This window comes from Nannospalax galili, unplaced genomic scaffold, assembly GCF_000622305.1.
Source record: "Nannospalax galili isolate Female #2095 unplaced genomic scaffold, S.galili_v1.0 scaffold652, whole genome shotgun sequence".
In the NCBI taxonomy this organism is placed as follows: Eukaryota; Metazoa; Chordata; class Mammalia; order Rodentia; family Spalacidae; genus Nannospalax; species Nannospalax galili.
In genome coordinates this window covers 2582279-2605988 of record NW_008332152.1, presented here as the reverse complement: position 1 = coordinate 2605988, position 23710 = coordinate 2582279, and the positions used below count along the sequence as shown (strand labels likewise).

The 23710-nt window shown below is 53.8% G+C and overlaps 3 protein-coding genes across 8 annotated transcripts in view; all 3 read left to right on the top strand.

Annotated features, from left to right (window-relative positions):
• Tspear (thrombospondin type laminin G domain and EAR repeats) overlaps positions 1–23710 on the top strand; it is a 58467-nt gene that overhangs the window by 20494 nt on the left and 14263 nt on the right. The window contains exons 2-7 of the mRNA XM_008827422.2: positions 16524–16762; positions 17958–18048; positions 18781–18937; positions 19940–20071; positions 20901–21127; positions 22214–22400. Coding sequence (XP_008825644.1) covers positions 16524–16762; positions 17958–18048; positions 18781–18937; positions 19940–20071; positions 20901–21127; positions 22214–22400 — 1033 coding nt within the window. The remainder of the gene's footprint in view (positions 1–16523; positions 16763–17957; positions 18049–18780; positions 18938–19939; positions 20072–20900; positions 21128–22213; positions 22401–23710) is intronic.
• LOC103729357 (keratin-associated protein 10-3-like) lies at positions 7131–7730 on the top strand. Its single transcript, XM_008827404.1, has one exon. It carries the CDS (start codon positions 7131–7133, stop codon positions 7728–7730), a length of 600 nt encoding a protein of 199 aa, XP_008825626.1.
• LOC103729358 (keratin-associated protein 10-1-like) lies at positions 13332–14300 on the top strand. Of its 6 annotated transcripts, none has more exons than XM_029560782.1 (3): positions 13332–13664; positions 13884–14006; positions 14094–14300. In XM_029560782.1, exons 1-3 carry the CDS (start codon positions 13332–13334, stop codon positions 14298–14300), a joined length of 663 nt encoding a protein of 220 aa, XP_029416642.1. The 6 variants fall into 6 exon arrangements, with proteins under 6 accessions (XP_029416642.1, XP_008825628.1, XP_008825627.1 ...); XM_008827406.1 differs by having other exon boundaries at positions 13332–13694; positions 13944–14021; XM_008827405.1 differs by having other exon boundaries at positions 13332–13649; positions 13917–14300.

Here is a 23710-nt window from a genome sequence, read left to right as displayed (position 1 = left end):
GTTCAGAGAGTCCTCAGAAGCTTCAGCCCTCACCTGTCAATGAGCTTCAAGCCCTGAGCAAACAGGAAGTGAAGGAAGACTGGTGGAAACCAGCTGGGAACTGCGTGTGCCACAGATAAACACAGAGCCTAGCTGCAAAGCTTAGGGGAGATGTTTCTGTCACTGTGACAGAATGTCTGAGACAAACAACACATAAGGAAGAAAGATTTACTGTGCTCACAGCTTCTACAATGCTGGCCCTGGTCAGCTGGCTCCATTGTTTGGGGGCCTGTAGGAGGCAGGGCATCATGGTGGGGTGCATGGGGCTAGGGTCTGCTCACCTTCTGCTGGCCAGGAGCAAAGACAGCACAAAGGGCCAGGTCCCAGTATCCCCTTCACTGGCAAGTCCTCAGTTTCCACCCTAAGCCCCTTCCCTGAAAGGTTCCTCCTCATACCAGTGGTGGCACAGGCTGGGGACCAAGCTTAGCATTTAAGTCTTTGGGGAACATTTAAATATCCAAACCATGACACCAAATGTTTAAGGAACTCTGTCAAATTGCTACCCAAGTGCTAATTAGTAGAACAGTGACCACAGTCACGATAAAGCTATTTAGAAAAATGATAAAATAAAAATAACCAAGTATAAACCCAAAATATCACCAAACAAGCTTCAGGGAAGCAGAGAGCCTGAACTTGAGAAGCGGCTGGGATGCTCACGGTCAGTGTCAGCAGGTCTGCACACGGAAGGAAGACAGATACCAGAAAAACGCCCCCAGGAAGCCGGAGGCTGTGCTGGAAAACGGCCCGTAGGGTTTTCGACGGCAGGAGGGCCAGAGCGTGTGAAGGCAGGCCAGGGGAATGACCAGTGTGGGAGGCACAAATCCTGAGACTGGGGGACGCCCCCCAGCCCAGACACATCAACATACACAGGACAGGAGCTCCTGGAGGACAGAGGTAAAATGAGAAGTAAATGTTCAAGGAAATAATGGCCAGGCCAGACCTGGTGGCGCACACTTTTAATCCCAGCACTTGGGAGGCAGAGGCAGGTGGCTTTGTGTGAGATGGAGGCCAGCCTGGTCTACATAGCAAGTTTTAGGCCAGCTCTGGCTATAAGGAGACCCTCTCTGAAAAACAGCAAAAAAATAAAATAAAAAATAAATAATGGCCCAATTTCCACGAAACATACCAATCTCCATCTCTAAGAGACTCTGTGACACCAGGGCCAAGTCAGAGTTCTCACAGAGACATCGAGCTGCAAAGAGGCAAAAACTGAAGGATCCTGACACAGCGAGGGAGACGGCCGGCAGCCAAGGCTTGTGAGAGACCATGGCTCCTCCTAGCCGGGCCTCTGGGCCACACACGGCATTCCATGGTGCTCACTCTAAACAAACTCTGCAACCCCCAGGTCTGGGCATCATGCTGGCCTGAACAGGGCTGAGGGATTCAAGAATGGTGCTGCTTTCCTTCCGGCCGCGAGAGAACCTGCCCGTGACGCTTTCATCCGGTGTAGGAAGGCTTCGATTCTAGGTTTTGCCTTAGATGTTCGAATCCTCACTGGCTATGGCGTATTCCAGGTTTTCTTCCTTTTGTGTTGATTCTGAGTCTCAGCAAACACATACATTATGTCACCACCACAGGCCATGTGTGGACTCTGCCATCACCAAATCTCCCCTCCCTGTGCACGCAGGTCACATCCCACCCAGCCTCTGGCTGCCACTGATTTATTTGGTGCCTGTGTTGTTGTTTTCTTGCCGTGACTGATAGGTGAAGTAGCCAGTGGATGAACCGGATTAATCAGGAGAAAGCACCAGGACACAGATAAAATTCCAGAGGAATAGAGTTTGTTAGCAAAGGAAGCCTCGCATGGGACAGAGTCCCTTCCCGGTAGGGAAAATGTCAGCCCACAGGTCGTGAGCTGGGGTCTTTTATAGGGGAGGGCTTTGGGGGGGTGCAGAAAGTGGGAAGATATATTTTTTAAAGATGGGGGGAGCAGGAGAGCGGGACTATTAAAACCTGTCCCCTTTTGAGATCAAAGGGGAAGCCTGCTGTGTTGACCAAACAGTGCACAAAAGTCTGCTTTTGACTTCAAAGACCAGGGTGCTTATCTCAGGGCTTGCAGAACCTGGAACCTGGAACCCATGAGGCCCTGTAGTGGAGGGGGCAGGGCTGCTGTGGATCTGAACCCTAACAGTGGCCAAATACCTGACAAGAAGCGGCTGAAGAAGGGTGCTGGTTAGTCTTTGTCAACTTGACACAAACAAGAGTCACCTGGAAGAGGGAACCCCATTTAAAGAATGTCCTCCAGAGGCCGGGTGTGGTGGCACACGCCTTTAGTCCCAGCACTTAGGAGGCAGAGGCAGGTGGATGCCTGTGAGTTTGAGGCTAGCCTGGTCTATGTAGTGAATTCCAGGCCAGCCAGGGATACATAGTGAGAACCTGTCTCAAAACAACAACAACCCTCCATCAGACTGGACCGTGGGCATATCTGTGGGCATTTTCTTGATTGCTAATTGATGGAGGGGGGGTACCCTCTGTGGGCAGTGCCATCCCTGGGCAGGTGAGCCTGGGCTGTAGAAGAAAGGTAGCCGAGCAGGCCAGGGGAAGCAAGCCAGTAAGCAGCGTTCCTCCGTGGTCTCTGCTTCAGCTCCTGCCTTGACTTCCCTCAATGGTGGACTGTGAGCTGTAAGATAAAACAGACCCTCTTCCTCCCCAAGTTGCTTTGAGTCATGGCGTTTATCATAGCAACAGAAAAACTAACTAGGACAGGGAGGAAGGGTTTATTGTGCCCACAGCCTGAGGGAATACAGTCCACTCCATGAGAAGGCCTGGTGGCAGGACAGAACCAGCTGGTCTCATTGTGACGACACCCAGCAACAAAGCAGGATGAAGGCCTTTAACAGCTATACCAGTCTCCGTGTCAGATGCACCATCACCCCAGCTGCCCTGGGACACAGAGTTTGTTCATGGGGCTTAGCTTTGCACATCACCACGTTTATTTGCCATCTGCAACTCTGCCCCCTTGAAGGGTCCATCCACTTAATCCAGTATGTGGCAACACATGAAACCCCATGACTCTATGTCTAAGACGTTTTAGAAAAGATTATGATCTGGTTCTGGTTTGGGTGTGAGATGTCCCCATAGGCTCCTGTGTTGGAACACTTGATCCTTGGCTAATAGTGCTGTTTTGGGAGGTTGTGGGCCTTTGGGAGGCAGATCCTGCCTGGATCCTGGGGGGCAGGCCTTTAAGTTTTGTAGGTCAGCCCCATTTCCTGTCTGTTCTGTTTCTTGACTGTAGACACAATGAGACCAGCTGGTTCCGTCCTGCATCTCCTTGCTGTGGTGGCTTAGGTTGTATGTGTTGATTTTAAGTGCCCCACTTTCTACTTTTCCTCTTAGATAAGTTCCTAGAGCTGCTGCAGCGATTGACCCCTAACGGGCAATTAAACAAGAGCTCTAGAGGTGGGTAACTGTCAGCTGAGCCATGCGTCCTCCAGGTCCTAGGGGACAGTCCTTGCCTTCAGTGACTTCTCCAGCTCCCCTCACTACAGGTCCTCACTCCAGTCTCCTGCACGATCACATGACCTTCCCTGCTGGGTGCCTGAGCCCTCCTCTCCCCTGTCCCATTTCTCCTTTAAAGATACAGTCATTGGATTTACAACCCATGGTCGTGGAGTGCTACTTCTTCAGAATGTGGCACTCTGTGGTCTTTAAGCTTCAGTCACATCACTGTTCAGTGACCTGCTTCCTACTTGGTTACATGTTTTTTCTTCTTCTGGACCTTACAGCATGAGTTCCTGTGTATGAGTATTATATATCAGACCGTATGCCACACGCCAGGCAATGCAGAGTAGGGAGACCCTTTAACCCTCAAGCTTTCTCAATTGTTTCCGTGTATTTTACTTCTAGAAAGGCTTGTAAGGCATTCGATAAGTCAGGGTGGTCCGTTCATACCTTCCTCTGTGGTGCTCCACGGCTGATCAGGGCTGAGGTCAGCGTTTGGAGGATGTTCTGTGCAGGTGTAGAGCTCTCTAACTCCCCACTTTTCCTCTGGATGACAAAGGTCTCCCTGTGCCTGGTCTGCAGCCTTCCCACTGAGCAGCTGTCTGTCAGTCTTGTGTGGCTTCTCTGAAGGGGCCATGCCTCTGCCCACACTGCCAACTGTTTTTAAATGTTTCTCTGTTGCATTTCAGCCCCAGTGCACCCAGGTGTGGTTCCTTTGCACAACCTCACTAAACACTTGTAAACGCACTTCAAATGCACTTTATTTTTGTTTTGTTTTGAGACAGGGTCTCACTATACATCCCTGCCTGGTTATCTTAGAAATCACGATGTAGACCAGACTGGCCTTGAACTCACAGAGATCTGCCTGCCTCTGCTTCCCAAATGCTGGGATTAAAGGCGTGCACCACCACACCCAGCCTAAAATGCACTTTTAAGTGACTTTTGTTTTGAACCTATAAATTAATGTCTTTCATCAGCTTACAGCTCTGCCCTCTGTGTCCTCAAACTCTCCATCCCCCTTTGCTCGTCCCAGGATTCAAGTCACTCCCCGTCCCATCTCTTGGTGTAGTGCTCAGTTCTATTTCAGCGCCCCCCCCAGCCCGGTGTTCAGTTGTGGTAACCCTCACCTCCTTCCCTTCATTAATCTTGTCTAATATGCTGTTCCTCTTCCACAGTCTGGGTTTCAGATTTCCTGTTTCCTGTTTCCAGGATTTGGCTCTTACTGGTAGAGATTGCCACTGAAAAATCTCCATCTTCCCCCATTTTTCTGAAAATTGTGCCACCATCCCTTTAAAGTAAAAACTTTCTATGGTTTGAAGACATGAGTGTTGTCATGGTTACCCTTTTTGTTTTTGCAGTGTTGGGTACCAAACCCAAGACTCTGCACACATAGGCATGTGCTGTGCCACCAAGCTACATCCCCGGGCTTCATCAGTTACCTTAAGTCCATCTGTGGCCATTTGAATATCCAAGAAGCCTCTTGTTTGCTCTTCTTTGGGTCCTCTGGTCAGCTAGCCTTGTCTTTTCGAATGCCTAGCAATGCTTGACCAAGGGCAAGACTTCACTGTGAAAAGATGTAAAGGTCCTTGAGACTCTGATGTGGCTGCCTGGCTCAGAGGAGACAACTGTGTCCTGGGCAGACAGCTGGTCTGTGGGCAGCTCGTGGTTGTGTCCTGGGCAGTCAGTCTGTGGGCAGTTCATGGCTGTGTTCTGGGCAGATGACTGGTCTGTGGGCAATTTACTGAGTTCATCTGAGCTGATTACAGGCAGGACCATCTGGTTTCTGCTCTGCTTTTCCCCAGGGAGCATCCTACATACACACACACACACACACACACACACACACACACACTCAGTATTTGCTCCTGAAAGCCAGGTGTTGCCTGGACCCCCTCCCCCTCGCAGGCCCCGGACACGTCACTTTCTTCTCCAGGTCCATGAGGCCACTAACGTGGCCTCCCAGCCTCTGCAGTAAGCAGGCTCTGTTCTGCGCTTTCTGTGATGGGGATTTGGTGGCTCACATCTCAGCTGTGTCTGGCTCTCCTGATGCTTAATTCACTCCTTGAGCCAAGTCAAGGAGCCACTCCTTGACTTCTTCACCTCATCTGCTTAGCAAATGCGTTTGATAAGGGCCCATCCCCACTGTCCAATGAGGTCAGCAGAGGAGTTCATGTGGCCTCAGACTAGTCACGATGCTTACTCTCAGAATGCAGGTCTTCACTGAAAGGAAAAAGCATTCATGTTCTGGGGACTTTTTACTGAGGATCAACTGCTGGGTCTTTGGAGACTGAAAAGTGAATGAGACAAGCTTTCGGAGATTCAAGATGAAATGTGGAAGGAGCGGGGGTGGACAGGGATGAAGGCTATCTATTTTCAAATCACCCACAAAGTGCCAGCCTTCAATGGGGAGCGAAATCCCTACCCAGAACAGAGCAGCACACAATCCTCCATCCACCCTGCCCCTGCCCCACTCAGAAACATGAGTGGGCCTCAAGGACAGCCTGTGGAGGACCCAGCCTCCATGTGGGCTATACCCACTCTCTGGAGACATGGGCTTTTCCAGGGATGGGTCTGCAGCTTCTGCATCTGCTCTTGCCGCCAGCCAGGCTGCCACATGGAGGAGACACAGGGAGGGCAGGAGGGACCCCTCTTCAGGCACTGGGCATGAGGCTGAAGGGCCCTGTTGGGAAGGGTGTGGCGGCTGGCCACAAGTGGTCAATGTCTGTCTGACTTTAGGAAGCCTGGTGGAGAAGATTGACCTAGATACTAGCACTACTCCAAGATCAAAGTGTAGCCTTCAATTCTGCCAGCTTTAGACAGTTCAGAAGGTTCTACTTAAGAGCTGAGACAGGTGTCTAATAAGGAAATAGGCAGCGAGACATTTTCTATAAAATATGTGAAAATCAACAGCACACATGGAGGTGTGAGACTGACCCGGGGGAGGGCTGGAAGGGAGACATAGGGCAGAGGACTAGAGAAGGGGAAGGGGGCGGGCTGGGCACACACGCTCCAGCCCACAAGGCTCTCCTCACAGCTCAGAACTCAGAACCCCAGCCAGGAACTGCCAGCCTGCCTGAGTGGGGAGGGACCTGCAGCCCTAGGCACAAGGACAGCAGGGTGGACAGTGTCATAGGGAAGGACACTGGAGAGTTCGGGGCAGGGGTCACAGTTAGTCATGGTCCCTCACACCCACCCTGGATGGATCACCACACACCTCTGGCCTCAGGGCAGCAGGAGGTAACAACTGTCTCATCCATGGCTGGGGCATTGTGAAAGGGACGGGATCACAGGCATGGATGGCTCCCAGCACCCTGCAGAAGGAGCTAGGGTCCTGGCAGCCAGCCATGTCCAGAGACGTCCCTGTAGCCCTATGATGGCTGGGACAAGTCCCCTCACACGACACCCCAACCTCACTGCTCACAGAGCCCCACCTGGGGCTGCTGCTTCCAGGACCACACGCTGGCAGGACACGGTGAACCCCACAACATCCCAGACAAACAAACACACACACTAATGATGGCCATGAGGACACAAACAAGGAAGGGAGGCTGAGCCAGACAACAGCACAGGGGGATAAAAGCCAATGGCCAGGCACCTCACACACACTCACACTCACTCAGGCAGTCAACTCTCCTCCAGCCCAACCTGCCATGGCCACCTCCACCATGTCTGTCTACTCCGACGCCCACACTGAGTCCTCCTGGCAGGTGGACGACTGTCCAGAGAGCTACTGTGAGCCCTGCTGTGCCCCCAGTGGCTGCCAGTCCAGCTGCTGTGCCCCGGCCCCCTGCCTGACCCTTGTCTGCACCCCAGTGAGCTGTGTGTCCAGCCCCTGCTGCCAATCCACCTGCCCCAGCTCCTGCACACCATGCTGTCAACAGTCCAGCTGCAGCTCCTCCCCCTGCCAGCAGTCCTGCTGTGTGCCCCTCTGCTGCAAGCCTGTCTGCTGCACACCAGTCTGCTGTAAACCTGTCTGCTGTGCTCCCGTCTGCTCTGGATCCCCCTGCGGCCAGCAGTCTAGCTGCCAGCCCTCAAGCTCCCAGTCGTCCTGCTGTGTGCCCCTCTGCTGCAAGCCCGTCTGCTGCAGACCCTGCTCCAGCGTGTCCCTGCTCTGCCGCCCCGTGTGCAGACCTGCCTGCTGCGTGCCCGCCTCCTCCTGCTGTGCCTCCTCCTGCCAGCCTAGCTGCTGCCGTGGGTCCTCCTCCGTGTCCCTGCTCTGCCGCCCGGCCTGCTCCAGCCAGGCCTGCTGAGGCCTCTCCTCCAGACAGAAGTCCAGCTGCTGATGGGCCTGTGCCCCAGAAATAGAAACCCAGGTCCCCCCAACCTGGCCCCTCTCAGCTCCTCAGTCTGCTCATGACCTGAGACAGACTGTGCCCCAGGACAGGGCCCACATGTGTCCCCTGTGCTGACCTCGCCTCTCCTTCCTGCCTCTAAGGAGCCCCATCTGCAACCTGGGTCCCTGATCCTACTCCCTGCCCCTCTGCTCTGTCACTTGCCCTCAGCATCAGCCTACCCGGAGCTCATAGTATCAATAAATGCTTTAACTTCCTGAATCTTGTCTCATGCTTTGCAAAACATGGTCTAAGGACACTGGTCTTTGCCAGCTATGACTGTTTCTAGGAGGAAAGGACTTAGCCCTGCAATCACGAGGGACAGTGGCCCCCTCCCTTGGTGTGACCAGTGGAGTCAGGGACGTGCCCAGAACAGAGCAGCTCATGAGCTGCTGCCCTAGAGTAGATGGGTGGGGCCGGAGAGATGGTTCACGGTTCAGAGGGCTGCTGCTCTTGCATGGGACATGGGTTTGGTTCTGAACACCCACATGGCAGCTAACAACCATCTGTAACTCCTGTTCCAGGGGATCCAACACCCTCTTCTGGCCTCCACTGGCACTGAACGACATGAGTGTACTTACATACATGCAGCCAAAACACTCTTACACATAAAATAAATCTTTTTTAAAAAGAGTAGATGGTCCTCATGTCTGCAGAGGGTCCCCATGTCTACAGAGGGTCCCCGTGTCTACAGAGGGTCCCTGTGTCTGCAGAGGGTCCCCGTGTCTGCAGAGGGTCCCCGTGTATGCAGAGGGTGTTTGGCATTCACAGAGGGTCCCCACCATCGGAGTGGTGGCACAGGCATAGCTGGATAAGAGAGGCTCTTCTGGGCAGGGGATACCCAGTGGATGGACAGTTGGACTTGTGTCTGGGGCACCTACTAGAAGGAAGCCTGTCGTCATCACTGGGAGTGGTGCTCTGAGGGGCGTTCCTCTGAAGGGGGCAGTGGAGTTAGCTCAGTGACCACCAGCCTGACCTGCTTATCAGAACACCTAGGTGGGACGGAATTGACCAGCCTGCTGTCACCTGGCCAGCCCAGAACAGAGCTTGAACATTCTCAGAAACACAGCGTCCAGCACTCAAGGCCAGGGTGGAGGGTGAAGATCTGTTTAGTAAGCACCAAAGAGGGAAGGAGATGTAGCCCAGCAGACCATTGGTCAGTTGGTGGGAACCTGGTATCCTCACCTTTCCCACACAGCCAAGAAGTTAGAAAAAGATGTTTACACAAAGATAGGAAGAACTTTAAACCAAGAAAACCCAGAGTGGGACAGGAGGGAAGAGCATGCGCAGTGGGCGTTGGTGCCAGGGGGTGTTGGTGCCAGGGGGCGTTGGTGCCAGAGGGCGTTGGTGCCAGGGGGCATGGGTGGGAACTCACAGCCACCAGAGATCTGCGGTAGTCAGGGGCCTGAGGGCCTGGCTCAGGCGGTATCCATAGTGAACAGGAAGAAGGGAGCCACCTGGAGCTATGGAGCACAGTGGGACCCAGAGAGGAGGAAAAGGGAGGGACAGAGGTGGGGACAGAGGTGGGGACAGAGGTGAGGACAGAGGTGGGGACAGAGGACAGAGGTGGGGACAGAGGTGGAGGGGCAGAGGCAGGTGGGCAGAGGTGGGGGGTGAGCAGGAGACAACAGGGAAGGTCCCGGGGGTGCCCATGGGCAACAACCCTAATACAGCGACACCACAAGGCAAGATGTCCCTGTGGACACTGGTGCTCTCTGAAGCCCAGAGCTGACCAGAGGCATGAAGGAACAAAGACCAGAGCAGAGCTGGCTCCATGGAAATCAAGATACTGATCGGACAGTCTGGAAACCAGAATTTGTTCCCTGAAAAGATGAAATCTAACATCTAACATAGCAGGAGAATGATCGTGAAGAGGCAAGACCCCAACACCGGGAGCCAAAGAGAGGGTTTGCTCCTGGTCCTCCACCTGAACAGGACAAATGGACGAGTGCCCGCTGTGGAAGACAGCCACTCAGGAAGAGCCGTGCCCTGGCACCTCACCCACTTTAACAGACTGACCTCACAGAGCAAGCTCAGGCTCACAGCAGCCTCCAGCACAGAGCACCCAGTGAGTGAGTGTCATGTAAGCTGGCACAGTCCCCCAGATGAGAGGCCACAGTCCCCCAGACCTGCACCATCAGCCTCCAGCGGGGCTTGGCAACTTCGTTCTTAGCAGCATGCATTCTGAAGATTGTGACAAGATTGTGACAAGTGGGTGACATGCAGGTCCCTAGCACCACCATGTCACACAATACTTTAGTGTCCCAAGAGCCTCTAGGGATGCTGTGGCATCCCCTATGCTCGGTCTTCAAGACCTGGGTCACTGAAGTATGTGTTGTCACCCCTCACCCACCCTTTGCAACCTGGGTTTTGCCACAACTGCATGGAAGGTCTCTCCACACCCCTCCACACCCCTCCACACCCCTCCACATCCCTCCACACCCCTCCACACCCCTCCACACCCCTCCACATCCCTCCACACCCCTCCACATCCCTCCACATCCCTCCATATCCCTCTGGCTCTTTTTAATAAATAGCAAGGAAGGTGGTTGCTGGGTAGTTAGGGGTGTGCATATTTGACCAAACCCTTCCTGGTGTCACACTTTATATTCTCAGCATCAGACAAGGAGGGTTCCTGTTGCTCCCCACCACCCTCTACAAGATCTGTTGTCAGCATTTAGAATTTTGGCCATTCTAATAGGAATACAGTCCCCTCCCCCTCTCTCCAGGATTTTTCTTTTCTAAAAAAAAATATTTTTACTTTTTGTGTATGAGCGTATTGCCTTTGTGTAGGTAGGTGCACTCGTGTCATGCAGTACCCAGAGGCCAGAAGAGGGCATCGGATCCCCTGGAACCAGAGTTACAGACAGTTGTTAGCTGCCATGTGGGTGCTGGGTACCAAACCCGGTTCCTCTGCAAGAGCAGCCAGTGCTCTTACCTGCAGCACCATCTTTCCAGTCCCTCTCTCCAGGATTTTTCTATGTAGCACAGGTTGGCCCCAAACTGGCGATCCCCCTGCCTTGGTGGGATTGCAGGCATGTACCACCCTGGCGGTTATTTAGTGTTCTAAGCCTGCGAGCTGTGGACGTCTTTGCCGTGTCTCCTTTGGTGAGGGGTCTGCCAGCTTTCTTTCCCATTTCTAAGTTGGGTTGTTTGTTTCATTATCGGTTTTAAGAGCTCTTTGCATGTGGTACATGCAGCCTTTGTCACAGGCCTGGGCAGGTGCTCCCCTGGGTCCCTTCTGTCAGTCGTGATCTCGTCGTGACTAAACACCGAAGCAGCTTCAGGAAGGAAGGGTTTGTTTTGGCTCTGGTTTGAGGGTGCAGTCCATCACGGCGGCCGAAGTGTGAGGCCACTGGTCATTGTGTCTACCTACCGTCAGGAAGCAGAGACAAATACTGGGCTCAGCTCGCTTTCTCCTGTTTATTTACTTTTTATTTAATTTTGGGGGGCTTTTTGAGACAGGGTCTCTCTGTAGCCCCAGCTGGCCTGGAACTCGTCATGTAGACCAGACTGACCTTGTCCCCTCACAGAGATCTGCCTGCCTCTGCCTCCTGAATGCAAAATTTTATATGTATGAGTGTACTGACTGCATATATTTGAGTGTACCTGTGGAGGTCAGAAGAGGAGGTCAGATCTCCTGGATTTGGAGTTACAGACGGTTTTTAGCCACCATGTGGGTGCTGGGATTCCAACCTGGGTCCTCTGCAAGAACAGGCAGTGCTCTTAACCACTAAGCCATCTCTCCAGCCCCTAGCTTTCTCCTGTTTATTAAGTCATCCTCAGCTAAATAGTGGGTTCCAGGCCAGCCTGGGCTATATGATATCTTGTCTCAAAAAAAAAACAAAACAAAACAAAAAAAACTTAAAATGGAAGAAACATCTTACTAGGAAAGTTGCCAGGGCAGAAGATAAAGTGAGGAGATGCTCAGTGCCACTGGTTGCCAGGAAAGCAAAGAGCCGCCGGGAGCCTGGCGGCAGTGCTCTTAACCACTAAGCCATCTCTCCAGCCCCTAGCTTTCTCCTGTTTATTAAGTCATCCTCAGCTAAATAGTGGGTTCCAGGCCAGCCTGGGCTATATGATATCTTGTCTCAAAAAAAAAACAAAACAAACAAAAAAAACTTAAAATGGAAGAAATATCTTACTAGGAAAGTTGCCGGGGCAGAAGATAAAGTGAGGAGATGCTCGGTGCCACTGGTTGCCAGGAAAGCAAAGAGCCGCCGGGAGCCTGGCAAGGCTGCCCAGCCACACCACAGTGGACAGATGGCCGCTGCCCTGGGACACTGCAGCCTGGAGATGCTCACCCACCATGTGACCCAGCAGGCCAGAGAGAATATTCTCTGGAGGGAAAGGAAAACTAATGGACATGCAAAACACCAAACACAACAATGACGCCAGCTCTGCTCACAGTCAGCATCGTAAACAGGAGCCAACCAAAATATTCACGAGTCACTGCCTGGATACTGTGGTAAATCCACACAGTGAAATATTATGGGGCCATGAAAAGATAAACTCTTACTATACGCAACAGTTAGGTGAATCTTGAGGTCAGAGAATCATAATCCACAAAGAATGAATTAAATGGAGCATGAGGAGGCTAGAGGAGTCACGTCCCCCGTGGCCGATGGCTCTGTCAGTCAAGGTAGGCAGCAGTGTTTGCCTCTTGCAGATGAGGAACCTTCATCTGGTTCCTGATGACCTTGACTATCTGTTGTTTTATCTCTCCTTCCTCTCACTCTGAAGAGGGAAGGGCTCGCTCAGAGCCTCTCGGCCCCCAGGGATCCTCTTCCCTCCCTGGTGATCAGTAAACTGTAAGCCCAGTAACTGTCTTTGTGCATCCATCCCTGCTAAGCCAAGGCTGGCCCCTGGGCTCTCTGGAAGCTTCTAGAGTGTTACTATGCAAGCAGGGTGCAGATGCCCAGTTGTTAGAGGAACATGGCACTTTCATTCAGCAAGTCCACACCACACACTTAAGTTTCTGAATCCTCAGCACTCTGGGGGTTTCTCCACGGCTCACTTGGCCGCTCCCATTCCGGAAAACATGTCTTTTAGAAGAATTTATCTCCCTCTGGGTTTCCTTACTGTCTCATCCCTTGAGAAGCTCAGGTCTGTCTCCCCACGTGTTTTGGGGTCACTTCTCTGCCAGGCACATGCACAGACAACAGACTGCACATCCCTACCTGCCCTGGCTGCTGATTGCCTGGTAGATCGGCCTGGATGGAAGGGCACCCGCAGTGTGTACAAGATCCAGCCCAGTGCAGCAAAGCTTCACCCAGACGACGACACCACAGGCATCCTCTTGCCCCAGCCAGCACCATGCAAGGCTCAGGAGGAGGAACACTTGTGTAAATAAACCAGATTTACGAGGGCTTCCAGGACGCAGCTCAAAACACCCACGAGGAAGGAAGGATCTAGAGGCTTCTGGCTGAAAACACATGAAGGCCTGGTATAAAAGTAGACAGACCAGAGCCTCGCACACACACTCACTCACTCACACTCCCAACACCAGCCCAACCTGCCATGGCCACCTCTACCATGTCCGTCTGCTCCGATGCCCGCACTGAGTCCTCTTGGCAGGTGGAAGACTGTCCAGAGAGCTACTGTGAGCCCTGCTGTGACCCCAGCTGCTGTGTCCCCTGCTGTTCCCCCAGCGGCTGCCAGTCCAGCTGCTGTGCCCCAGCCCCCTGCCTGACCCTCATCTGCACCCCAGTGAGCTGTGTGTCCAGCCCCTGCTGCCAATCCACCTGCCCCAGCTCCTGCACACCATGCTGTCAACAGTCCAGCTGCAGCTCCTCCCCCTGCCAACAGTCCTGCTGTGTGCCCCTCTGCTGCAAGCCTGTCTGCTGCACACCAGTCTGCTGTAAACCTGTCTGCTGTGAGCTCGTCTGCTGTGGGTCTTCCTCATCCTGCGGCCAACAGTCCAGCTGCCAGACCTCGGGCTGCAGCTCCTCCCCCTGCGGCAGCTCCTCCCCCTGCTGTGTGACCCTCTGCTGCAAGCCCCTCTGCTGCAAGCCCGTCTGCTGCAAGCCCGTCTGCTGCACACCAGTCTGCTGTGAACCTGTCTGCTGTGAGCCCCTCTGCTCTGGATCCCCCTGCGGCCAGCAGTCTAGCTGCCAGCCCTCAAGCTCCCAGTCGTCCTGCTGTGTGCCCCTCTGCTGCAAGCCCGTCTGCTGCAAGCCCGTCTGCTGCACACCAGTCTGCTGTGAACCTGTCTGCTGTGAGCCCCTCTGCTCTGGATCCCCCTGCGGCCAGCAGTCTAGCTGCCAGCCCTCAAGCTCCCAGTCGTCCTGCTGTGTGCCCCTCTGCTGCAAGCCCGTCTACTGCAGACCCTGCTCCAGCGTGTCCCTGCTCTGCCGCCCCGTGTGCAGACCCGCCTGCTGCGTGCCCGCCTCCTCCTGCTGTGCCTCCTCCTGCCAGCCCAGCTGCTGCCGCGGGTCCTCCTCTGTGTCCCTGCTCTGCCGCCCAGCCTGCTCCAGCCAGGCCTGCTGAGGCCTCTCCTCCGGACAGAAGTCCAGTTGTTGATGGGCCTGTGCCCTGGAGCTAGTGAGTCCTTCCCCGTGGCCCATCTCAGATCCTGTCTGCTCCTGATCTGAGATAGACTGTCCCCCAGGATGGGGTCCCCAAAGGTCCCCTGTGCTGACCTAAGCTCTCCTGCCTCCCAGGAGCCCTGCCTGAGTCTAGGTCACTGCCCCTCTGCACCCTTACGCTCTGTCACTTGTCCCCAACATCAGCCTCTTAGGAGCTCAAGGCACCAGTAAGCTATACCTGGGATCACCTCTCATGTTGTTTAAGTGAAATTAGCCATTACTGTTTCTAGGATGGAGGAATTCAGTCCAGCAATTGGCAAGGGACAGAGGCCACCTCCCCTGGAGGGGGCCAGCGGGGTTCAGGGTCCCTGGACAGGTTGAGCCCTTGATGCTCTAAGCCCAGTAGGAACCTGCCATGGTGGGGGCTCTTTCCTATGGTCCCCTCTCCATCCCAAGCTCCCTTCCAGCCTGCAGTGGCCATCTGAAACCCTGGCCATACATGGGAGGGCTTTGCCCTCTGTCACCTGCCAGCTTCCAAGCTTCACAGCATTTCCTAGAACTCTCAGGAGGCAGACTTGCTGTCTTTGTACTGCACTGGGAACCACAGGACCAGCATGGTCCCCTCTGCTCCCCTAACAGCCAAGGCAAGTGACCTTCGCTGTGGCTAAGGAAGACTTCAGAGGCGGAAGAAGGCCAGACTCTGAAGAGCACACTGACGCTCCCCTCCTAGGACAGTAACTGACTGGCTCACAGGCCTGGGTCCGCAGAGCCTCACTAGAGAAAACAGCAAGTCTGCACAACGTTTGGCCACCTGCACTCAGCCGCTGTGGACACTGGCAAACTTTCCCTCTCCACCGACCTCTGCCAGCCTGAGAACAGCCGCTGAGGTGTTACTAGAAAGGATGCTCGGGTTTTGCGGCCACAGCCCTAGCAGGCCCTCTGCTCGCCTTTTGTTGACTGTAATAAAACACAATGTAGAATCCTCCATCTTCACTGTTTGTGTGTGCGGCTCATGAATGTGAGTTCAGTCACGTTCTATTTAACTAAACTGAACACCTTAAAGTAGAGACCCCTCCTTCACCTCCACAGCCCCTGGCATCCCTGTTCTCTGTGTCTTGGTGTATCTGAGCCTCGGGGGACCTCATCTAAGAGAGAGCAGGGCAGCCCTGGCCTCTGGCCTCCAGGCTCCGTGGATAGAGAGGGTCAAGACGACTTCCTGAAGGCTGAAAGCATTTGCTATGTCCAAGCTCAGGCTGCTTGAGGCTGGCTGTCTGTTAGGGTGGATGCAGGCTTCCCAGTACCCACCCGGACGGGTAGGTGTTCAGTGTTCAGAGGCCCCACAGTGTTGTTCGGCACAAGGGGGGCACTAGCTGTCTGATGTCCCACTGCGGGGCTCAGACACCAGGGGTGTCTTGCTATTCTGTGCTTGGTACTTGGCATCTCAGTGTTTGCCAGGGTGCCTTTGGGTTCAGCCTATAAGCCCCAGCACTGGACTGGAAGACTGGGCAGCCCAGCTCCCTCTTACCACACCCACTTCCTCCCCTGCCTCCTCCCATCCCATTAGCCCTTCCCCCACTGGAACCCCTCCCCCCACTGCCCCCCCACCCCCACCTCCGTCAGCCCAACCCCTCCCATCACCACCCCCTCTCATTGGACCCTCCCCATCCTGGTAGCCCTGCCCCCACTGGAACCTCAGCCCTCCGATCAGCCCCACCCCCTCCTACTGGACCCTCCCCATCCTATTAGTTCCACCCCTCCAGACCCTCTTCTCCTGTCAGCCCTCTCCCTCACCTGCTCAGCCCCCCTGGCCTGTCAGTTCTGCTCCTGCCTCTGCCCCACACAGCCTCACCTTCCTCTCCCCATCTCCAGTCTTCTCTGTCATCCGCTCTACCCTCTCCATTTGCTCTGTCCCTTCCTATCCTCCGCCCACTCCCTTAATCAGTAGCCCCATCTACTCCTGTCAATCACACCCCCTCCCATTAGCCCCACCCCTCTCCCAATGGCCCCATTCTCCTCCTCTCATCAGTGCCACCCCTGCGCCGTTATCCCCACCCCCTACCTGGTCCAGCTCTGCTCTTAGCCCCGCCCCTCCCACCTGCCTCATCTCATTGGCCCCGCCCATGCTCCCTGGCCCCGCCCACCGTCCCTGCCAGCTCCGCCCCAGCTCTGGCCCTGCTCTCTACAGAAGAACGAATACCTGCTCTCCCTGGTGGCCGAGGAGAGGGACACGCTGCTGCTTGGCCTGAGGGTCTCGCCCACCCAGCTGCACTTCCTGTTCCTCAGCGAGGACCTGGCTGGTGCCTGGCAGACCCGTGTGTCCTTCCGAAGCCCCAGCCTCGTGGACAGCCAGTGGCACACGTTGATCTTGGCCGTATCCCAAGGATCCTTTTCCCTCACTACAGACTGCGGCCTCCCAGTGGACATGTAGGTACCAGGGTGTGGGTCCCAGGGGTTGACCATGCCCTGTATGGTGTCTGAGCATCCCATTCCAGAGGCAGCTGGCTGCTCCTGGCACCGTGGGTTCCCGTGTGGGTCCTAGGCAAGACTTCCCTGCCCTTTTGCCCCTGTCTAACCAGGGCCAGGCCAGGTCCTTTATCTGGAGCAGGCCTGTAGCACACCTTAAGTGCTGGCCCCTGGGGCAGGTCCCTGACCTGGCCTTGTGGGAGGCAGGTGGTCCAGGGGTCATGGGACACAGCTCTGAAGAAGGTTCAAACAGGGGTCAGAACTACCCTCCTTGGAGCAACTGTGCCAATAAAATCTGAGGCCCTTGGCTTCCTGGTCCTGCAGCCAGCACCACCACAGATGCAGGTTGGGCCCAGGAGCCAGGATGCCTGGCACAGAGTGGGGGGTGAACTGCATGCGGAGGGCCGTCTGCCTGGTACCCCTGGCCAGGACCTAGAGGAAGCAGAGTGTGGCAGCACAAGGCTCCCCTGCAGAGGCTCCAGCCACATGCTGCCTCTTGCTGCCCCTGAGTTCAGCATCCACTGGTATGTCACATACCCCTCCCAATGTCTCTTGTATGTCTAGTAAGGTGCCTCCCTCTGGCTTGTAGCCACTGTCCCAACTGTGTGATAGTTGGTCTGGGGCTATGTGGGCTGGAGCCACAATGCAGGGGGAAGCCCCCAGGAGGTTCACCAGGAGGTAGGCAAAACGCCCCAGGTGTCTCCTCACCATGTGCCCCTGCAGGAGACCCTGTCTTGTGGTGAAGTGCCCCTAACTTACCTCCACCTGGGGCCTGTGACTGTACCCTTACTTGCCAGCTGGGTCTTAAATTATGTCCAGATGAAGTCAGTCAAGTGGGACGGCTCCTGATGGGGCAGCAGAGGCCACAGAGGCAGGAAGATGGCAGTGCACATGCTAAAATGCAAGAGGGTGGGAGGAAGGGGATGGTAAGATGCATCTACACCCAAGGAATCTGGAGCCACTGGAGCCGCAGAAGTCAAGGGGTCCTCCACAGGGGGCCGCTGCTCCAAAGCCCTGAGCCTCTAACTACCATGGGGTCCATGGTCATGGCTGCCATAGAATGCTCAGGCACTTCTCATGCAGAGCCCATCCCTCCCTCTGTGAGCAGGCTGCACCCTGCTCCCCTGTGCAGTAGCTCTGTCCACTCCTGTTTCAGAATGGCTGACGTGCCCTTCCCAGCCACCCTGTCAGTGAGAGGAGCCCGGTTCTTTGTCGGAAGCCGGAAGAGAACCAAAGGCTTGTTCACGGTGAGTGTACCGCCCACAGCACCCCGCCCAGGACTGTAGGGAGAGCCTGGGGTAGCCATGCCTTAGCTGTGTCATCTGTGTTAAATGAGAACTAGATGCGCAAAGGTGCCAAGGGGTCTACCACAGGGCCATCCCACCAGCCGTTCCCTCTTTCTAGCTCACTCTTCCTGAGGCCTTTGGGTCTCTGCTCACAAGTCAGGTGGGATGTGTGGGTGGGTATATGGGTGTGTATGGGTGTATGTGTATGGGTGTGTGTGGATGTATAGATATATAGATAAGTGGGTGGGTATGCAGATTAATGTGTATGCGGATAGATGGATGGATATGTGGGTAAGATGGACTGGATGGATGTGTGGGTAGGTGGGTGGATGAATGTGAGTGGGTGAATGAATATGTGGGTGGATAGATTGATGGGTAGGTGGATCGATGAATCAATGGGTAGATGGATGGGTAGAAGAGTGGCTGATCAGATGGACGGGGAATGTGGCCTGGTCATTCTCAGTCCATGTAGACAATTTCTTCCTCATAGAGAGCAGTAAGTTATCTGCTGTTGCTCCCAGTGACCTCTCCAATAACCTGCATGCAGACTCTCCCTCACTCTGAGGTTAGACCCCTGCAGCAGTATAGGCCAAGCCCCCCCCCACATGGCTGTAGGTCTCAATGATCTCTCTCTGATCTCTCTCTCTCTCTCTCACTCTCTCTCTCTCTCTCTCTCCCTCTCTCTCTCTGCAGGGTCTGATGAGGCAGCTGGTCCTGCTGCCTGGCTCAGATGCCACCCCAAGACTGTGTCCCAGCAGGAATGCCCAGCTGGCTGAACTGTCCATACCCCGCATGCTGCAGAGACTCACAGAAAAGCCGGATGATAACGAGGTGCTGAAATATCCCTATGGTTAGTAGGCGGGGCCCTGGTTCCCACTCCAGACTCATCTGAGTGCACAGGGCTCCTTCTCAGTGGTAGGTGGGCAGTTCTCACACTGGCCAAGTGGACACTGGGGCCATCAGAAAGACGAGCATCACTCATCTCTTACCTAGTCAGGTCCCACCAGACCTTGCATACTTCCTGGCTCCCTGGGCAGATGGCAGACATGGCTCATGTCAAGAAAGCTCCCTCCTCTGGACCACCTGACCAGAATTTGCCTATGTCTTGCACTCCTTCCCTCCAGCTTATCCTAAACTCATCCCAGTCCAAGTCAGGCCCCAGCTCTGCTCCCCCTCCTCCCCCCAGCCCACAGAATCTCTTGGACCTGCTTTCTCTGGGTTATATTTACGATGTCCTAATGTTGAGTTGAGGTGCTGAGCCATTTATTAAACTCGTACTCCCTGGTAGGGGGGACCTGAGAGCCCCTCCCCGCTACCACACACACACACCCCTGCTCTGTGGAAGGGTGAGGTCAGGAACAGCCAGGCCCCCCGAGCTTGTGGGTCTCATGTTACAAATGAGGGGAGTCCCCACCTGACTGTGCAGAACACTTAGGTTTTGCTGTGTCACATGGCTGACCAGGGCTGACAGAGCTACCACACAGCTGTCCCCAGTCACGAGGCCGGTGTTATTAGAAGTGGTGGATCAAACCATACACTAAAGCGCACTGACTGTGGCTTAGCTCCTACCGTTATAGGGACAGGCCCAAGGGCAGAACAGAGAATGTCCACAGGGCAGCGGGCAAAGGGACAGAGAGACATGCTCTCTGAGTAGACGGTGGGCCAGGCCAGCCAGCCATACAGGGTGCATCAGGGCTGGGGCTCTAGGGTCACCCATCCCATCTCCAGTGGCCTGTGCTGTCAGGGCTCCCTTCAAAGGCAAAGGCAGGACCACCAGGCTTGGGGCCTCACATAGGGTCGTCTGCTAGGGAATACTGACAGGCTTCATACTTCCTCTTGGTCCTCCCCGTAGACGCTGACATGAAAGTGACCCTGGGATCCCGGCCGCCATGCACCAAAGCAGAGGGTTCCCAGTTCTGGTTCGATGCTGCCCGAAGGGGGCTATACCTATGTGCAGGCAGTGAGTGGGTCTCCGTGTTAGCAGGTGAGGCCCAGCCCTTCTCAACCCACAATGTCCTGAGCACACAGAAGACTCACCATGTCCCCACTAGGAAAGGGATGTCGTGGAGGACTGGGGAACTCCACTGTCTGTAAGGCCTCTTCTGAGGGCAAAAGACCTCCTCAGTGGCCACCTCTGGAGCAGGTGGCAAGCAGCCTCAGGCAAGTCAGGACACTGTCCTCCTAAAGCCGGCATGTCCGGCCCCTGAGCCAGCTTCAGAGCCATGTTACTCAGGATGAGACAGCCCAGGAAGAAGGGGCCAGTCCGTGCATCCAACCTGGAAATCAGCACATCTGATGACTGGTGGCCGGAGGAGGGTATAGCACAGACACTGGGGCCTCCCTTAACCTTCCCCTCCCGGGCTGTCCTGGTTCTCACCCTCCCACCAGGCACAGCTGAGAACTACTGACATGTCTTGTCTCAGTCCCTCCCAGGGGGCACTCCAGCTGTAGAAGTAAGTGGGGACAGACACGTGTTCTAGACAGCATTGTGCGGTGTGGGAACTGGATCCCCTGGGCTGCGCATGAGCCCTGGACACTCCTCTCTGCCCTCTTACCCAAAAGTTACTGGTAAAGCCTTGAGCACATTCTGATCAGGACACAATTTGTAAATTTCATCCTGTTTGAATCTGTGCAGACCTCAGAGCCCCTGACAGACAGGAGCAGCCTCCCCTTTAATGGGCTTTTACCACAAGGACAAAATGGGTCTCCAGGGAAAATATGCATGAATCCCAGGCCCTGGGGGTTCCTCCCAAACAAGCACCCCAGCTCTATTCCTGAGCACACTGACCAGGTCACCATCCTCCCATCCCAAGCCAAGGCTAAGCTGGACTACGTGGAGGAGCACCAGAGACTGCACACCAACTCAGAGACACTGGGGATCGAGGTGTTCGCCATCCCCGGCGTGGGGCTCTTTGCAGCCACAGCCAACCGGAAGGCTAGGTCAGCCATCTACAAATGGACAGACGGGAAGTTTGTCCCCTATCAGAACATCGCCACACACCAGGCTCAGTCCTGGCGACATTTCACCATTGGGAAAAAGGCAAGTCTGTCTGCACTGACTTCTCCTTCCTCACTGATGGGAGCCACCACGGGCTCCACAGGCTTGGGCTCCTGCATGCACCGCGGGTCAAAGCATCTCTCAGCGTTCCAAGCCCTTGCTCAGAGGGAGAAAGCTTCAAAGTCACAGGCTTTAGGCTGCAGAAGTGTCCCTTGCAGAGTCTGCTCAGCTTCCCACAAGCCAGCAAAGCCAGCTCTGTGCCAGCCCATCAGTACCAAATCATTGAGCTCAGAGCTGGGGATGTGGCTTGGTTGGTAGATTGCTTGCCTAACATAAAAATCTCTGGGTTTGCACTGGAGAAATGGCTCAGTTAAGACCACTGACTGCCCTTGCAGAGGACCCAGATTCAATTCCCAGCACCTGCATGTTGGCTAAGTCATCCATAACTCTAGTTCCAAGGGATCTGATGCCCTCTTCTGACCTCCACTGGCATTGCATGACGTGGGTGCACTTGCATACATGCAGGCAATATACTCATACACATTAAATAAAAATAATAAAGTATTTTTTTAAATCCTTGGGTTCAAGCCTCAGCATCATGTAAACTTGTCGTAATGGCATACGCCTGTCATCGTAGCACTGAGGAAGTGAAGGCAGGAGGATCGGAAGTTCAAGGTCACCCTTGGCTACTAGGGATGAAGTGGACAAAGCCTGTGTCCTCCCACCATGGACACACTGTGTCCAGGTCCAGGTCCAGGGCTGTGGCAGTGTAACTACTGGCTTTTTCCTGATGACATTTTAAAGTTTTTTGTTTTCTTCATGGTTAAAAAAAAGTACTTTTGTTTCTAAGAAATATTAGAAACAGAAAAACAAGTGGAGCAAACATTTTGTCCCTAAAAAATGCACTTTTATTTGCCTATGCGCCTGCATGCACACCACATACGAACTAAAACCCATGATCCTGTCTGCACAGCTTTGCAAGGTGGGTCACCTGGCACTTCCGTGTGGGTCCCTGCAGTCTTCCCCAAGGATGTGGGGAGAGGTGCTGAGGATCCGAACCCTGCACCGCCGGGACCGCAGTGCTGATCAAAACTAGATGACAGAACTAGATGAGTGCCTTCCTTCCAGATCTTCCTGGCTGTGGCTAACTTTGGACCGAATGAAAGGGGTCAGGAGTTCTCTGTCATTTACAAGTGGAACCCCAGAAAGTTGAAGTTCACCCTGTACCAGAGGATCGCCACCCACAGCGCCCGTGACTGGGAGGCCTTCGTGGTGGATGGCGAGCACTTCCTGGTGGTGGCCAACCACCGAGAAGGTAGGACGGGTGTCGCCCATGACCCAGAAGGAAACCATTCCTGGGGCAGAGCATAGCTTGTGTGCAGGGCTGAATTTTCATCTCATTTAAAATACTAAGACGGGGCTGGAGAGATCCCTCAACAGTTAAGAACACTGGCTGTGCTTGCAGAAGACCTGGGTTTGAATCCCAGCACCCACATGGCAGCTAACAACTACCTGTAACTCCAGTTCCAAGGGATCTGACAGCCTCTTCTGTCCTCCAAGGGCATTGCACGACACGGGTGCACTTACCTACACGCAGGGAATACACTCATACCTATAGAATAAAAATAATAAATAAAATATTAAAAAAAAATACTAAGATGAGACTGGGAGACAGCAGTCAGAAAAGTCAGTGCAGTCCCCAGAACCATGTAAAGAAGCTAAGCATGGTGGTACACACTTGTAATCCCAGCACTGGGGAAACAGACCTGACACTCGCTGGCCAGCCAGTCTAGCCTAACTGGCGAGCCCTAGGCCACTGAGAGACCCTACCTCAAAAAGCGAGGTGGATGGTGTTCCTGAGGGGTGACATTTGAGCTCAACCTCTAGTTTCCACAACCATGCACATAAAATATACATGTGTGCCCACACATACACATGCACCCACATGACCATGCACAGACACACAGACACATACACAGAGAGAGAGAGAGAGAGAGAGAGAGAGAGAGAGAGAGAGAAGGGGGGGCATGGTCCATTTCCTGAAGCTCAACTCTGACATTTGAGAGAGAGAGAGAGAGAGAGAGAGAGATGCATGGCTTTTTCATAGTAAGAGGAGAAATTAGATCACATCTTTCCTCCTTTCCCTCAGGAAAAGTTGAGCATCTTCCCAAACCTCTGAAGCTGATGCACTAATGTCGGATAACTTAAAACCGTTAAACAATGGAATTTGGTACTGTGTGGGGATAATAAAAGTTGTGTTACATAACACTTAAGACAAGTTTTGGGTATGTACTAAGGAAACTTTTAAAAGAAAACTGTTTATGGTACATAAATACTGGTTTGAAGATAGTAATGAGAAAATGTAGCCCCAAATTCCTATAGTATTTTCTTCTCATCAGGTGAATGGATTAATTCAGAGGTAACTATTAAGTCAAATTTTATAGGACATTTCCAAGTATATGAAATAATATTTCCTAAGAACACATTATTAAATCATCATTTTGTAATATGAGCAATGAATGCTATTGATAGCAGTAGCAAGTTAATATTATTGTGCATTTTTTAAATATCAGAAAGCTTGCATCCTTGGAGTTAAGGAAGGTATATCAAGAACTTCAAATACTA

Excerpts from the sequence above, each read along its gene's own strand:
- LOC103729357 (XM_008827404.1), top strand. The coding sequence starts at position 7,131 with ATGGCCACCTCCACCATGTCTGTCTACTCCGACGCCCACACTGAGTCC.
- LOC103729358 (XM_017796700.1), top strand. The coding sequence starts at position 13,332 with ATGGCCACCTCTACCATGTCCGTCTGCTCCGATGCCCGCACTGAGTCC. Across the intron at positions 13,842-13,913 it reads AGCCCGTCTGCTGCAAGCCC|CAGTCTAGCTGCCAGCCCTC; the intron begins GTCTGCTGCACA and ends CCCTGCGGCCAG.